Source organism: Talpa europaea (assembly GCF_964194135.1).
Source record: "Talpa europaea genome assembly, chromosome: 11".
NCBI classification, from domain to species: Eukaryota; Metazoa; Chordata; class Mammalia; order Eulipotyphla; family Talpidae; genus Talpa; species Talpa europaea.
In genome coordinates, this window is record NC_140078.1 from 47,502,699 (window position 1) to 47,520,165 (window position 17,467).

General features: G+C 37.9%; 1 protein-coding gene across 1 annotated transcript in view; it reads right to left on the bottom strand.

Moving 5' to 3' along the window:
- ABCA13 (ATP binding cassette subfamily A member 13) overlaps positions 1 to 17,467 on the bottom strand; it is a gene marked incomplete at its 5' end in the record, with an annotated part of 529,302 nt that overhangs the window by 462,284 nt on the left and 49,551 nt on the right. The window contains 5 exons of the mRNA XM_084247732.1: positions 1,884 to 2,063; positions 8,607 to 8,737; positions 10,932 to 11,095; positions 12,488 to 12,516; positions 15,859 to 16,007. Coding sequence (XP_084103858.1) covers positions 1,884 to 2,063; positions 8,607 to 8,737; positions 10,932 to 11,095; positions 12,488 to 12,516; positions 15,859 to 16,007 — 653 coding nt within the window. The remainder of the gene's footprint in view (positions 1 to 1,883; positions 2,064 to 8,606; positions 8,738 to 10,931; positions 11,096 to 12,487; positions 12,517 to 15,858; positions 16,008 to 17,467) is intronic.

Consider the following 17,467-nt stretch of genomic DNA (forward strand, 5'->3'; position numbering starts at 1 on the left):
AAAGACTACTCTCTTTCAGGGCAGCACATGCAGAGGTCTCAGGCAGGCAGGGGAGTGGCAGGTACTGGAGTCAGTCAGGATTTGGCAAGACCTGGGAACCCATGCTGATGCCAACCAGCAAAGGTTGATTGTTGTTCTTGTCTCCATTGACACAATTTTGTTACCCATCTACCTGTACAGGAATTGAAGTTGTGGGTCTCCAGAGTTTCTCATGGGTGCTGTTGTTGATGTGATATGAATTACCAGTTGGCTGGCTTTTACCTAAGTTTCTTCCATACTTTATGACCCTTCTTTCTTATTATTTTAGATTATAATTTGAATATAACTTATGCACGAATGGAAACTCTTTTGAGATGAGTGAAAAGGAAGATGATTAGGACACTAAGAGTGTCCACGAAGCTCTTGAAATGGTGTATCACAGGTAGGTGTTTCCAATGGCTTCTGTATCAAAGTGCTATTAATATCATGACTAAAAGCAACACTTATTATCTTACAGCTATGCAGGTCAGAGTAATGGTCCCCCACCAATGATGTTCACAGCTTATTCTCTAGAACCTATGAATTTGGTATGTTGTTTGGCAGGAGAGAATTGAGTTTTCAGATGGAATTAAGGTTATTAACCTGCCAACTTTGAGTGAGGACATTACCCTAGATTATCAAGTGAGTTCACAGGAATCAATGTGTCCTTAAAAATAAGAGAGGAAATCAAAGAGTCAGAGTCGGTGAAGCCTTAAAAGAAAACTTCAACCAGTGATGTTAACTTTGAGGAAGAAGGGTCGGAAGTCATAGAATGCAGTGGCCTCTAGGAGATGAAGAGGAAAGAAAACAGTCTGTCCCCTTGAGCCTCCAGAAGGAACACAGTCATGCAGACACCTTGATTTAGCACAGGGATTTCTGTTTTGAACTTCTGACCTGCATAATTTTAAGATAGTAAGTGTTGCTTTAAGTCATGACATGAATAGCAATTTGATACAGCAGCCATAGGAAACTCACATCTGTGACACACCATTTCAAGAGCTCCATGGACACTCACAGTGGCACTTCCTTATCCCCTTCCTTTTCACTCTAATCTCAAAATAGTTTCCATTAGTGCATAAATTACACTCAAAATTATATTCTAAAATAATGAGAAAGAAGGAGCATAAAGTATGGAAGAAACTTGGGTAAAAGCTAGCCAACTGGTGGTTCACAACGCATCAACAACAGCACCCATGAGAAACTCCGGAGACCACAACTTCAATTCCTACACAGGTAGATGGGTTACAAAATTATTCTAGGTGTGAGACAAGAACAAAAGCAGTTTATATTGTAGATAAGCTTATGACCTGCTTGGAAGAAGGGTTTTCAACCCACTTCCACATAGGAGTAACAGACTAATTCCCAACTAAGAGTCCATATCGAGAGCACAAAGGTTGAAAGCAACAATCTGCCCTCAGTTACTATTCAGCAATTAACATTTAAGTGTGAATAGTACCCTGAGGAAGTACTGTTGCAGAAACTCAGAAAAGTGAACAAAATCCACACCCAGAGAGCAAACATTCAGAACATTAACCTTTTCCCAAGCCTGCACCAGAGAATTCCTCACCCAGAAGGAGGTCCTGGGGGAGAGGCCTGTCGACCAAAGGGAAAAAATATAATAGGCCCAGAACAGTAAAATAGCATATTGCTTTTAAATTACCTTTGAAGTTGGAATAAACAGACAAGGTAAGAGAAAAGGGACATTTCTAGAAAATCCAGATACCAAACATATCCTAGGAGCTCAGAGGCACTCTCATGTCCTAAGAGCTCAGAATGGACTAAGATGTTAATAGGAGAATTTTCCCTTCCACTGTCCCCTCCCATTCAGCTGTCCATCCTGCCCAAAGAGCATTTTCTAGAGTCACTCTCAAAGATATCCTCACAGTGTGAGGTACGGTCAAACATAAGTACCTCCTGTAGTTTAGTTGAATAATTCAGGATTTGTTCTGCACGTAGGTCATCAAAGCCAAACTGGGATTTCAGATCAGCCTTGACAGTCTGTGGATCCCACATCATATTGTGCAGGGACTGGATGTATCCTGATTCTGCAAGACAATCAACTTCAGTAATTTCAACACTGTGACACATCTAAAGTAATTCAGAAAATGATGTCTTCTTTATACCGAAAGGAAAAAAAGAAATGAAGACCAAATGCCTTTTGGACTATCAAACAGGAAAAGCAAGCTGAAGCTAATGCTTGATATTGCAGAGAGTTTGGGACAGTGGCACACACTCCCTACCATAAAAGGCTGCAAGATTTTTGGAGGGAAATATGACAACATATTTCAGGAACTTATGGAATTCAAATAATCAAGTCCAAAATGTATCTTCAAAAATGTATCTCAGGCCTCCCCTATGCCACCGTGGGTTGAACACAAAGCTGTGAAGTTGTCCACAGCCTCTGCAGCGCAGGTTCGATTCCCAGCTGGCCAGGGAGATACCCACATGGTGCGGCAGACCTCTCCTGCCTCTCACACTGTTCTCCTCAGCAGTGTCTTCTATTTGTCTGCCTGTCTGCTCCCCGCTCTGTCTCTGATGAATTCTCTCACCTTCCCATCCTCTGACTGTACTCCAGTTTTTGTATAAATAAATATTTAAATAAATAAATAAATTCTTCTAAAAAAATGGATCTCTATATGTGAATATAGAGAAACCAAGTAAAGGGCAAGACAAAACTTTTAAACCAACACTAAAAAACTGACCATAGAACTACAACTTCCAGGGTGGAGGGAGGGAAGAGGGGAGGGGTGAGAACAGGGTGGGGACTCAGAGCACTATGAACCATGGTGGAGCACTCTGGAGCTTTGGTGGTGAGTGTGCTATGGTGAATTAAGCCTGAAGGGGGAGATCCTACACTACCAAAACACTCACAACAACATAAACCAATAAAATTTTTTTGGAAAAAAATCCTTATGTGATATGCAACATGCTACTATATCAGTTTTATACTAGTTAATATTGTAAACCTAACTGTCTAGCATGAAGGAAAAAGATGAATTACAGTCTATTCTTAGAACAAAATACTAGTCTTTAAAAGCATATTTCCAAAAATTATTTAAAGTCAAAGAAGTTTACATTAAGAGTGTTAATAAAGGTATAAATTCATAAGCTACCTCATAAGCTAACAAATAAGCCAGTAACGACATCTAGTAGTGGCAAACACAAAAGCTAAGCCCAAGACCCCCAAAATTTGACAAAATCTTGTCAAATGTATATGGTCTGTCAATTGAAGACATAAAAACATAAATTGCAAAGTGAACCTTCACCTGAAAACCTGGCAACTAGATCATTTCAAGTAGGCACTTATTTAAAATAGCCTCTGCTGACTGCCTACATGAGACAGACACTTAAAACTTGTTTACACACATGGTCTAATGGTATTTTGAATCAATGTTGTGTGTCTATAAAAAAGACACAATTCTACATTTTATAAAACGGAGTCCAGCCAAGTAAACTACAGAAAGATACCAAAGACTGTGGTACGTGAAGAAGTCCAACACTCCTCACTCACTAATGATATAGGGAGTGGGGGAGGGGACAGAAAAGACTAGCTGGGAGATTAAAGCTGGCATTTATTGTGTGTTGAAGAGGTACCAGAAATTTAGAATCACTGATCATGCTTCTAAATTAAGTTATAATTCAGATCCAGACAATCTGATGTCTAAGCCTGAGTTACCAACACAAATCACTACTCTTCTCACAATGTATAGAAATATTCACAAAATTCCAGCAAGGAGCAAAGGTTGGTCATAATGGATACAAAATCATGAAATCATTCAAAAAATGAAAGCCTTGGGCCTCCCTGGTGGTACAAGGGGTTAAGCACTGCACTATGAAACAATCATAGCCACCGCAGCATGAGTTCAATCCCTGGCCAGCCACAGTGTGTTTCAGTCAGTCTGCCCGTTCTGTTCCCCACTCTATCTCTGGTGAGTCCTCTCACCCCCCACATCTCTGGCCTGTATCCCAGCTCTTGTATGCATAAATAAATAAATCTTAAAAAAATTGAAAGCCAAATTGGTTTCTGAATTTCATTGCTAAATGACAGAGTTCAAGATATGTGGGATGTGGGTTGACAATTTCAATCAGTATTATGACTGGATAATTAGTCCAAAGCCACTGAGAGGGCCCATGTGTATTAGGCAAAATGATTTTTTTTTGTTTTGGGTTTTTTTTTTTTTTGGGGGGGGAGTAATAACCAATATAAAGAAAAAAAAATTACCTGCCTCTAGAAATATGCTTTGTAATAGTCTTCCTTGGCTCTGACTCATCAGCAAATTTATAGAAAATAACATATTTTAATTATATTCTCAGCAGCAATTATTACAAATTGTAAGGTAAATGCATTGCTATTTAATGATATACAAAAATTTGAGTTTCCTAATGAGTTTGTTAAAACTGAAGTCAATGGGATGATTTCAATGAGACTCCCTCCCACTCCACTTCTTGGTTTTGTTCTGAGATTAAAGAATAATGTTCAACTTGTAATTAAACTGTGGGAAAAGAAGTTAAACATGAGTGACCTAGCTTTCCTCTCTCCATGTCTTGGAGTTTTCCCTATCCTGAGTCACCAGCAGCAGGAAGAACTTATTGTCGTGTTTGAAGGGCTACCCTTGAATATATCATATTAGGTTATTCCATGGAGCAAGAAAATTCAGGAAGTGATGAAAACACTTCTGTGTGTAAGAAAATCCTTATATAGATCAGTATGCCAAGATCTCAAGAGTAAATGATAGAGAGGGACATCATCATTCTGAGTCTGGACCACACAGACTTTCCTGTCTCCACTCTACCCCACTCAAATGCCCCAAGACTATCTTTCTACAATGCAGATCTTATGCTCATACTTCAGCAGCCTTCTGGCTTGGGTTTTCTATCCATATTATCTGTTCTCAACTTTTACTTTACTCTAGACACACTGAATGTGCAACAAACAGAGACTCACGAAGCTCCAAAACTTCACATACACTATCTTTCTTCTTGCCAGTTTGTTCCCATCTCTTTGAAAATCTCTAACTTATCCTTCAAAACTTTGGCATTTTTCCTAAGATTCACAAATTCTATTCTATGATCTTTATTTTTTTCATTATTGACACATTTTTCTCCTTGACTAAAGATGACTCCCATGAAAGCAAGAATCATCTCTTATTCAGTTTTTGGGTCCCAATGCATATGACAGTGTTTGACTCATAGAATTTATTCAATAAGTGTTTGTTAAAAGAAAATGAATGAATGAATGAATGAATGTGTGGGTTGGTATGTGGGTGGGTTGGATGAATACATTGATTGATACAAAGATGAGTTTCTATGCTTTACAGAACACATAGAAGGATATATGGATGAATGGATGGTAAATGGATGGGTAGATGAATTCTAATTCCACTATTCTCTCCCTGTATTCCTGTAACAGAAAGAGAAAAAGAAAAAAGAGAGAAGGAAATAATTAAAAGTAAAATTTTAAAGCTCAAGAGATTAATGCCATTAAGGAGGCAGAGCCAAGATACAATAAAGTATCCCTCTACATGAAAACCACTCCTTCAACTACTACAAAAAAGCAACGATAATCCACAAATATATCCACAAATATACCAACTCACCACCAGCACTAGAGGATTGACCCATAAATCTTTCTTCCTGAGGTAATCTACTATATTAGAGCAAAGAGAGGAAGGGGCAGAACTAGAAATAGAATAGGCTCTTGTGGCAGATGAACAAACATTGGGAGGTCATAGGTTTTGGAGTGTCCCAACTGGCACAGAAACCTCTGGAGGGAGTGTGAAATAATACGTGACATCTTGAATGAGCCCTGGGACAGATTGATAAGACCTGGAGCATTGTAATATCAGCAATAGCAGAGAATCACCCCCCTCACCTTTTTCCTCTGAAGATGGGGAAAATTCTGTTGTGAATTAAGGAATCTTGTGATTTATGTCCTAGAAAGCATAAGAGCATCTTGGTCTGATCACAGAGTAACAGTTATCCAGGCTACCCAGTCCTAATGTGTTCCTTCTTAACAAAGATTATGGACACTTATTGAAACATTAATTTTTTTTTCCTAAACACCTCTCTTCCACCATGTTGGTAAAAAGAAAGATCCCAAAGCTAGAGACACAAATGCCACATACCAAAAGGAAATGAGAGCATGTGAAAGAAATCACAACTCAGAGAACACAATACAGAAAAAGATAATTGAACTGAATATGAGCTTTTTGACTCACCTACAGAGGAGTTAAAAATACAATGAGTTTAAAAAGCACAATCATGAATATGCCTAATGAAGTTTGAGATCCCTAATTAAACACAGAAAGACAGATTCAGGACATGAGAAAAGATATTCAGGAACAAAACGAATTATTCACCAAAGAAATTGAAGCTATTAAAAAGCAAACAGGCAGAAACAGTGGAAATAAAGAATATAATAAAAGAACTGCAGGCAGCTATGCAAAGCTACTAAGCAGATTTACTTCAGGAAAGTATTCTGGAAATATATGACAAAAATATACAATTAACTCAAATGGAAGAGAAGAGAGAAATATGATTTATGGAAATATTGCAAGTCAAAAACAAGGCAAAATATTAAAAGGTCCTAGAGAAGAAAAACATGTAACATACAAAGACACCTCAACCAGGTTTCAACAAACATATCAAGCAAAAACCCTACAGGTGAGAGAGGAGTATATAATATAAATAATTTTAAAAATTAAAAATTTCCAGCTATGAGTACTCTATTCCAGAAAATTATTATTCAAATATAATGGAGATATAAAGGCATTTTCAGAAAAAGAAAAGTTAATGTAGTTTACCACCACCAGACCTGTTCTAAAAGAAATGCTGAAGTTCATCTACATGAATGAAAAAAACAAAACACAGAAAACATGAACATGATAAATTGAAACACAGAATCAAAATATAAAGAATATGCAAATTAAAAAGCAAGTAGAACACATGGAAAAAGAAATGACAAATACAAACACAAAAACAAAAGATGAATGATAGTAAATAAGCCTCACATATCAATAATCACCCTAAACATGAAAGGTCCAAAATCATTAATTAAATGCCACAAAATGGCAGACTGGATAAAATAGCATTTCCCATTTATAGAATTCATACAAGATATGACTTCAGATCTACAGACATAGGCTTAAAGTGAAAGTTTGGAGGAAGGAATTCCAATCAATGATGCAGGGAAAAAGCAGGTACTCCTATTCTCATTTCTGATAAATTACACTTTCAAAAAAGGTAATCTATGACGAAGATGGGAACAATATAATGATCAAGGGAACAAATCATCAAGAAGATAAACTCATCATTATAAATGCATCCAACACACATTCATCCAAACATAAACACTATTAACAGATGTGAATCAACATGTTTATAGCAACACACTAATAGTTGGAAATTTCCATACACCATTTGAAAAGCACAGAAATTGAAAGAATAATCAAAAGCCTCCTAAGGACAAAAACCCAGAATCAGATGGCTGCTCTAGTGAATTCTACCACAAATTGTATTTATTAATGCACAAAAAAATGAATATTTAATGAAAAAGGAAGGAGACAATACTCAATTTCAACATTAAAACTATCTAACTCCACCCCCTTCTTGAGGAAAGGTTGTCTATTCAGTATGCTGGCTTTACAAATCCACCTTAATCTACTCCTCTCACTTGTCTTACTGCTTTTCAAATATTTCTTTCTAATAGGATCTCATCAAAGAGGAAAGATTAAAATCACAGAACTAATGATAGGTATAACCTTAGAGGACATCAAATCAAAAAAATTTAAAGCCTGTTATTTCTTATTTTTTAAGATTTATTTATTTATTCATAAAGAACTGGGGTGTAGGCCAGAGGTCTGGGGGATGAGAGGATTCACCAGAGACAGAGTAGGGAGCAGAACAGGAAGATCTATTGAAATACACTGCTGAGGGGAGCAGAGGATGAGACAGGAGAGGTCTGCTCTGCCATATGGATTAGTTGCCTGGCTGGGATCAAACTCGGCCGCAGGGGTTATATTGCTGAGACTTAACCCATGGGCCATTGGAGAGGCCATATTTCTTAATTAAAAATAATATTTATCCTAGCAATGACTAAAGAATTTGAACAGTGATAGTGTCAAATTCAATTTTGATTTCAAAATTTTAAGTCTACTTCTATTTTTTTTTAAAGATTTATTTATTCACCCATCCAAGAACTGGGGCACAGGCCAGATTCGCGGGAGGGTGAGAGGATTCACCCTAGACAGAGCGGGGAACAGAACAGGCAGACTGATGGAATACACTGCTGAGGGGAGCAGCGGGAGCAACAGGAGAAGTCTGCTGTTTCATGTGGGACCCTCACCGGCCAGCCGGGATCAAACTGGCACTGCAGAGGCTGCAGACAGCTTCATAGTGCAGCACTAAAGCATCTGCACCACCAGGGGAGGCCCTACTTCTATCTTTTTCTTAACAGAAATGAATGTTTTTTTCATTTACCATTTTAATTAAAGGATTTATCTGAATAGCATTTTAGCTCTAATATGTCTATCAATAAATTTAACTAGTGAAACATTTGAAATATCACAAAAGCTCTTAGTTACCTATACCAGTGACTGTCATTCCATGCTCCTGCAGAAACGTCAGCATCGATACAGTCGCATTTAGCACAATTTTAGAAATGTTGGTAAAAGTGTGGTTTAGTGGCAACCAATCTAAATCTTCTAGAGATGTTAAGGAACTGGAACCAAAACAAAACCAAAGCCCATGTGAGCTGGCCATTAGCAAATAAATGGCACCAATTGCAGATTTACTTGTATCCCTTTGGCTGGGTCACAGCTCTTGACCATTTACGTGCCAGCATTCAATATAGCTTTAAACTTGTCTCTTAAACCCTGGAGTATTAAATTATTTAGTCCCTACTCCAGGTTAGTCCCCACTGCAGGAACTAAAAATAGTAATTAAATCCTTCCAGTGAAATATTTGAACACTTTGGTCACCTTCTGCTCTGACATTCCACAGAACATAAGTTGGCTCTATCATAGGTGATTTTCTCATACTCACATGGGCAGCCAAAAGGCCTTTCAGGTGTAAAGTGCTGTCATCCTCAAGAAGCTAATGAGCAGCCAGCCTGGGGCTGCTTCAGATCAAACACTTGGCTAAATATCTGGAGGGCAGCCTCCTGAAATGCCAGGGATCTTATTTCTTCACTCTGTCATTCCCCATGGATATCAATCATGTCAGGAGTTCAATTATTGGTTTCCAAACCATTTCACACAAAAGACTTTGGTTAGTTCACCTGCATGTTGTATTGATTTTATTCTTTAAATATTAATATTTTATTCTATAAATAATAACACTTACATGTATAAGTTAGAAAAATCCACTCTAAGTGAGAGTGTCTAAATTTTAGAAAAATAACACCGCTAATAGGCAAATTGTGCTTTAAACAAGTTATTTTCTTATAGTTTCTCATTAAAGAGATTCTTTCATGGCATCCTTATATATTGAAGTATATTCCAAGAATATGAGAAATATTATTGACAAAAGTACCACATGAAAATATCTCTGTGAATACAAATTTTCGTGATATTGTATCAGTGAAGAAAAACATAGAAATAAAATCTGTGCTGAAACTGATATGATAAAACAGCCAGCATTAATATCTTCTTATTTCAAATTTTGTCTCTCTCAAAATAGCCCTGATGTCCTCATTGTCTCCTGCTAAAATATCCTGGATTTCTAGGGTTTAGGGCAACAACACAAAGGGAAGTATACCAACAATGTTCAGATTTTAAAGTTACAAATGAAACAAAGAAATAATCAAAATATGTTCTGTTTTCCTATATTAACAAATATGCCTTCTTAACAACTTGGACAGCCATACTCAAGTTTAAAATTTTCTGGAATATGGGGCTTTGGGTCCATCCCACTCTCCTTCCTAGCTCTATCCCACTCCCCTCCCCGCCAGCTCCATCTGTACACAGGGCCTTGTGTGCACAAATGGGCCTGTATGTCCAAGCATCACCCACACACTTGGCCCCACCTTCTAGCACACAGCTCCCACTGCTTTTGGACCACCTGCCCCCTGGGGTGCACACATGAGTGACGAGAGCTGGCCTCAGACAGAGGGACCAGGAAGAGTTCTATGCAGTTCCTGATCTGGGATCTGTCATTGGGGCAAGGAAGCACCGGGTGAGGGGGCTTTTGTGGGCACACCAGTTTAACTCCATGGGCTTCCTGAGCCTTAAGCAGAGGCACCACTGGAAGGCAAGAGGGGTACAAGAATGGTAAAGGACACTTATAGCCCTAGCCTAAGAGGAAGTTGATTGTTCTCACTAATAGCAAATAAAATAAGTAACAGTTAAAAATCTGAAAAGAATATAAACTTTTACTAATAGAATGCCATATCCAAAGAATAGGTTTACACAAAATCATTCAAATGGAAAAAGACCTTATTATTAAAGTGGTGGGGAGCTCTATCGCTCCTCAAGTTTCCCAGATAACATGGAATAATATCCATTCTGGGAGACTAGTTAACTATACAAGTGCAAAAACTGAGATTTTCAATTCTGCATATTTTGGACAACTGTAGGACTATTTATCAAGAAAGTAGTTAAAATTACCATATTCATGTCTCACCTCCAATACAAAAATTAAAAACAACCAAAGTCCATTTAAGAATATTAGCACATATGAAATGTTAGTGATGTAATGTTAATAATTATGGATAATATGCTCTTAACAACATTATTGTACTTACATAAAATATTTATGTAGACAGAGGACAGACATGGAAATGCAAGATTCCAGAGTGACATCATTGTGGACCTTTGTTTTGGTATCAATTACTCAGAGATATATATTTTTCCATTAAAAAATGAGGGAGGAAAAAGCAACACTCCAATAATTAACTACATTTTTTTTTAACTTACTTCAACACCACCTGAAGAAGGTGTACTCCTACATAGATGCCATCTTCAAAATGAATGTTGCTTACATAAACTCTTGGCAGCAAAAGGAGAAAATCCCAGATATGAGGCTGCTGATGAAGGCTTTCCAATGTCAATATCACCTCTTCAGTCTTATTGAGATCCATCTGGTAGAAAAAAATACCAAGATTTTTCCTCTTTAGTTGTATTACTCAATTTAATGAGGGAGCAGGGATGGCCTTTTACAAAGGTATTAGACATTGCATACCTGGTGATAGAGACTCACACCTGATTTGTCACTATTTTGAGCAGAGACAATTTTAAAATTCATTTGTTAAACTTCTTTTTGTTTAATATTTTTAAATTTTGGACAGGAAAAGACAGGTAGAGAAGACTTGATTTTATAACAAGCTGTTCCAACTTCTAAGATTTTGAACCACATCTTATAAATGGTGAGTTGTTGAGATATGAAATATATATATATATATATATATATATAAAATACCTTCTGCTGCCAGGGGTTTTCTGTTATTATAGCTGACCCCAATCATAACTGATGTGCAGTCAATAATTGAACACTATACTTTCTCCACACAGAAATCCCTAACTCCCTCTTCCCACCACCATCACCTCCAAAGAGCTGTTTTTGATAGCACAACCAGTAGTTTCTTAGTGTTGTGGAAAGCAAATAATTACAGTTAGAATAATGTTTTGATAACAAAGTCATGAAAATAGAAAATACAGGCCAAATTTCTTTTTCCTGAGTACTGGATAAAATAATAATAATAATAATAATAATGAGACCCAGTAGAAAGAAGTAAAGATATCTATTCTAATATGTGGAAGAGAGAGGTATTTTTTCTCCAGGCAAAGGTGTAGGGAAAGTGTTGATAAAGCCATTTCATTAAAGCATGAAACTACCGCTTTAAAAATTAACTGGTTAATCAAAGCAGGAAAGAGCTGAATGTTAGGGCCATACTAAAAGGAACGGGGGGAGGGGAAAGTACATTTGGGAAAAACAGGGAAAAAAAATTTTAACTAAGCGTGGATAGCTTGGTCAGAGGCACACATTAGCACCCTGTGTGTGGTGTTCCAACTTCTAGGAATCGGAAAGTAGAAAAATAGATGGAACATGCTCTCTTTTGGTGAAATGACAACCCAGAAACTCTAGAGCATCTCATTAAGTGCCCTATTCTGTGCTGCAAGTACTGCAATTGCTGGTTCACATCTATCAACCTAATTCCATTCTTTCAATAAAGCTGAGGTTTTGCACAACTCAGAGAAGTTATACTATTCCTCATGAGAGGACTAATACTACTGTCAATAAATGTTCTCCAGAGCTCCATAGTGTATGCTTAACCCCAGGGAGGCCTAAAACTTATTTTTCAATACATCTTTGAGTGATTCTGTCTGCCCCAAATACAGTTCTTGTGGAGTTACTAAAATTCAAATCATTAGAAAGGAGTGTTCAAAAATCAAATAAGATTTAAAGCCAGTCATCTGAAATTAAGTATTCTCTCTCTGATGAGTAAGGTTCAATCTTTTATTAAGATACTTACTGTTAAAAAGCTGGAACCATAAGAAGAATCTATAATAAAGAAGATTTTGGATGTATTAGTTCAATTAACAATAGAAAATATATTCCTGAATGCCTACTTTTGTTCAAAGGCAAAGCAGGCCATGACAGAATCCTGACCCAAAAGACAATTCACCTGAACTGAGAATAAGACTGAAGGAAACAGTAATTTTTAATTTCCAAAACATTTTAACATTAAATAAGTTCCTGGTAAATGATTTGGTTGGTAAATTAAATTGCAACAATTTGTGAAAAGGTATTATTTTATCAAACTCTAATTCCATGGGCATTGTGAGTTTTCAGAAGAGGATAGAGAGAGTGAAGGGACAATAAAGAACAAAAAAATGGCTGAAGAGGGAAAGAAAATTGAAATTATGATTTTCCAGATTATATGTGGAGTCACACTGTGATATAATGAGAAACATACACTGGTCTCTGTCCTCCAGTTCCTAACAGAGAGTTCCTTAAGTTCTTATAATTTCCTGAGAGATAGAGGTACTATAGAAATCTTTTTGATGTCCCATTTGGCTTTAGTTCCCAGTTCCAGACAGACCTTGGAATCTCTGGCAAGATAACAATGTCTTTTGTATGCTAATAAGTGACTTGTGGCTGAGTTTCTAGGTGGTGCAGTGTGAACTCTGTTCCTTTGAAAGACCAAGGTAAGATTAGATGGTTGGCACTTTCATCTTGACTCTCCTACCCCTAAACTACAGGGAAGTGAACCCTGGAGATTAATTTAATTACCTATGGTCAGTCATTTGATCAATCATGCCTCCTTAATGGAAACTCCATACAATTCCTAAGTAGGGTTCAAAGAACTTCTGATAGGGCCTCCCTGGTGGCGCAGCGGTTGAGCGCTAGGCTGCGAAGCTGCCCACAAGCCTCTGCAGCACCGGTTTGATCCCCGGCCATCTGCGAGGGTCCCACATGGTGCACAGACCTCTCCTGCCACGCCCACTGCTCCCCTCAGCAGTGTATTTCGTCAGTCTGTCTGTTCTGTTCCCCGCTCTGGCTCTGGTGAATTCTCTCACCCTCCTGTGCTTCTGACTGTACCCAGTGCTTGTATGTATAAATAAATTAATTAAAAAAAAAAAACTTGATGGACTAACACATCCACATGCTGTTGGCACACCCCACTCCATGGAAACAAAATCTCCTGTATTTGAAACTTCCACACTTACCCTATATACTCCCTCACCTGTTTATTCAACTGTATTTTTATTCAACTGTATTCTTTTTTTTTTTTTTAAAGATTTATTTTTATTTTTGTTTATACAAGCACTGGGTACAGTCAGAAGCGCGGGAGGGTGAGAGAATTCACCAGAGCCAGAGCGGGGAGCAGAGCAGGCAGAAGGACCAAAGTACACTGCTGAGGGGAGCAGCGGGCGGCAGGGGAGGTCTGCGCGCCATGTGGGACCCTCCTCCGGTGGCCGGGGAGCAGCCGGGGATCGAACCGGCGCCACAGAGGCAGCTTCGCAACCCAGCGCTCAACCGCTGCGCCACCGGGGAGGCCCACCAACTGTATTCCTTATTATATTCTTTATAATAAGCCAGTAATTAAAGTGTTTCCCTGAATTCTGAGAACATTTCCAGAAAATTGTGAAAGCTAAACAGGAGTCATTTGAACTACCAATTTATACCCAAATTGGACAAAAGTTTTGAGTACCCTAGGGGCTCACTACTTGGTCTCAATCTCTTATGAGATTGAGTCTTTAACCTATGGGGTCTACATTTACTCCATGTAGTGTCATAATTTAATTAAATTGTAGGACACAGATGGTGTGCATAGAGAATTAGATATTGGCTTGGTATAGAAAACCCACACACATATGCTGTCAGAAATGTGTGTACAGGAATATATTTCTTTTATACATACTCCATGGTAAATGACTCAAATAGCTGCAAATTGAAAATCAAGTGTAGACTTCATCTAAAAAATATTAGTTCTCCCTTTGGTAGAATGTTTAAATCCTCATTTGGAAAACAAAGCATATAAAATAGAATGATCCTATAATAGTGCCTAATATGAGAAATTCTTCACTTGAAAGCTATTCTGATCTTTTGTTTATGTACCTGGAGTCCATAGTGAAATCTGCTTATCTCCAACTGCCCTGGTGCTATTTTCTCTCTCAGCAATGATATATAAGATCATCTGCTCTGCAGAAATCTTTCTTCATTTTTCTGCCAAAGTCTTCATTCCATTGTCTTGTACATACTCCACAAAGAGTGTACATATACATATTCATATTCAATACATATACGTATACATATACTATGAACCAAGCTCTCTAAGACCTACATCCATTCTAACTTCATCACACATTTGGAAATAGGGGCTGAAGCCTCTTAGAAGGTGGACATGCTTCATAACAAACAGAAATAATCCACTTCAATAAACCAAAAGTTTTGTTATGAAGGCAAGCTAATCATCAAAGACAAGAAATAAAGCATTAATAACATAGAAAGACCAATACAAGACTAATAGGTACAGAAAGAAATAGGGTGTATACGTGTGTATGTGTGTGTTATCTAAGGCTCAGTTTTCCTTAGCTAATAAAAGGAAACAGAGATTGAGGAGAAGGAAGGTAGTTCTATTTGTCAACAAACTGGAAAGGCAGAAGACTCATGTCTGAAAGACCATCATACTGAACAAGGATATTTCTCCAGAGTTAGAAAGGAGTCGAAGGGGGAGAGTGGGCAAGGCTTAGCATGTTTACTCTTGTGATGCAGTCCTCTGGTGATTTTAGGGAGGTTCTGATTGGGGCCAGCTTGCTTTGCTGACCTATAGCAACTTCAATGCTATCTTCATAGAGATCTTCCTTTCCCTTGGAATGTAAGAAAACAAGGTTGTTAAACATAGAGGATAAATAAAGAAGATAAAAATGATTATCTGGTAGGACAAGAAGAGAGACATGTCCTTTATTGTCCAATGGTGTGTGTGTGTGTGTGTGTGTGTGTGTGTAGAGATGGGGCCTGATTTTAAAAATGGAGAAAGAGTAAATGAGAAAAGAAGCTAGAATTTGAATAAAGAAAGCGTATAGAGAATTCCCTATGAAAACAAAGAGAAAATTTATCCACAGACCCTCTGGAAACCAAGAAATGCCCATGGAGTCTTTCTAGTAAGAAAGTTCCCAGGGTGGAAATTCAGTTCCACCTGCCACACCTGGTGCCAATTGCTGAGCCTCAAACTTGGGGAATGTACCTCTCTCTAAAACTTACATAATAGCCTATTGCAATAAGGAGGCTAAAATGTAAATAGGATTTTAAGAACATTCTGGCTTCTCACAACCTCATGGAGGCCACATGTGTACCTATGTCCTAGCAGGCAGTTTAAATTTGGAGATATTTACTTGCCTGGAGTCTTGGATCTTTGCACCCAAAGGTTTTGCAAGTTTTTTGCTTTGTCCATCAGTTCATAAATGTCCTCAGCAAGGTCCTGTATCTCTTTTAAGAAGGTCAAGTCATTGACCTTTTGACCTTCTGCAGTCCAGAATCTAGGTGAACTTTAAATAAATGAAATAAAGGCCACAGTAAAATTCATGTACTGGAATAAGTTTCATCACCATATTTAAAGTTCTTGAAGCCCAATACCAAATAATTTTCACTGAGCTTGTAACCATTGACACTTGCACCAACTGTCATTAAAAACCTGTCATACTTAATGAGGATACAGAACAAAAATTATCAGTTAAAAAGGCCTTTGTTTTTCAATTTCCCTATTATCTGTGAAATTTAACCACTTTATTTGTTTATTACTCATTTTACATTTTTCATTATTCAACATGTGTTACAAATCATGACCTCTCTAAAGTGCTGAGATAAAAACACCAGTGACCAGATGACACCCCATAGCTGCACATGGATGAGACAGGAGGCATAATTGTGGGTGGCAGTAAATACTACATTTCAAAATGGCAATGAGATAGACAGTTTGTAAGTGGAAAAATCTTTCACAGAGAGGATATTCACTGCAATGCTGAGCAGAGCTTTTAGGCTGAAACCTGAAAAAAGAAATGGTCCAGAATATGGGAATTTTGGGTGAGGACGGGAAGCTGGTCAGAGGGAATACATGCAAAAGCTTAGAACTAGAAAGGTTACTATGTGAGTAAAGTTGAGAAAGAAGGAGGGGGAAAGTGGGGGAAAGGAAGTTTAAGGAAGGAGTGAGCAATTGGAAGGGAAAAAGACAAAGAGAAATTGAGGAGAAGACAGAAAAAAAGAGAGAGTGTGGCATGGGGAGTGAAAAAGGGGACAGTGTGAAGATAGGAGTATGTGAAATCCAACCTTGTATCAGCCATGGGAAGAGCTCTCCTTGGGCACCAGGAACAGTGGGAAACTGGGACAGGTTTCACCAGGGACAATCTGATATGATTTCAATACTGAAGGAGCCCTCTGGTTCTGGGGTACAGGCAGAATTCAGTAGGACAAGTGTTGAAAGGGGCTAAAATCAAATTATTTTGGAGAAAAGATAGTGGGCATATTAAGTTTATACTGGAAATGAACTCAGATGACCTTTAATGATTGCATGTGGGTGTATTAACTATGTCTTTTATTTTCTGTATTTCTGAGACTTTGACACATGGGAGTTATTGACTACTGACCCTGAAAGGAGGCCTGTGCCAGGACTAGTAAATTCCTAACATAGGGCTCTCCAGATAATCACTTCTGTGTTGATATATCTTACTTCCATGATTAGAATAAATCATAGGCACCATGCAAGCATGGTTTAGTGGAGACTGTTAGGGAAATTTTAGAGCAAAGGTAGAATAAATTGGTGGGTGGAGGCTCCTCCTTCAGGTATGTCAAGTATAACACAACAGGTGAAAAGGAAAGCATCAGTGATATCCAAATTTTCAAGATGTTCACTGGAAAGCAAGCAGAGAGTCAGAGAACCCTACATCCAGGATTCAAATTCAGCAGGGAGGATTGTGGTAAACTGCATATTCAAGTATCTGTCCCATTTTCT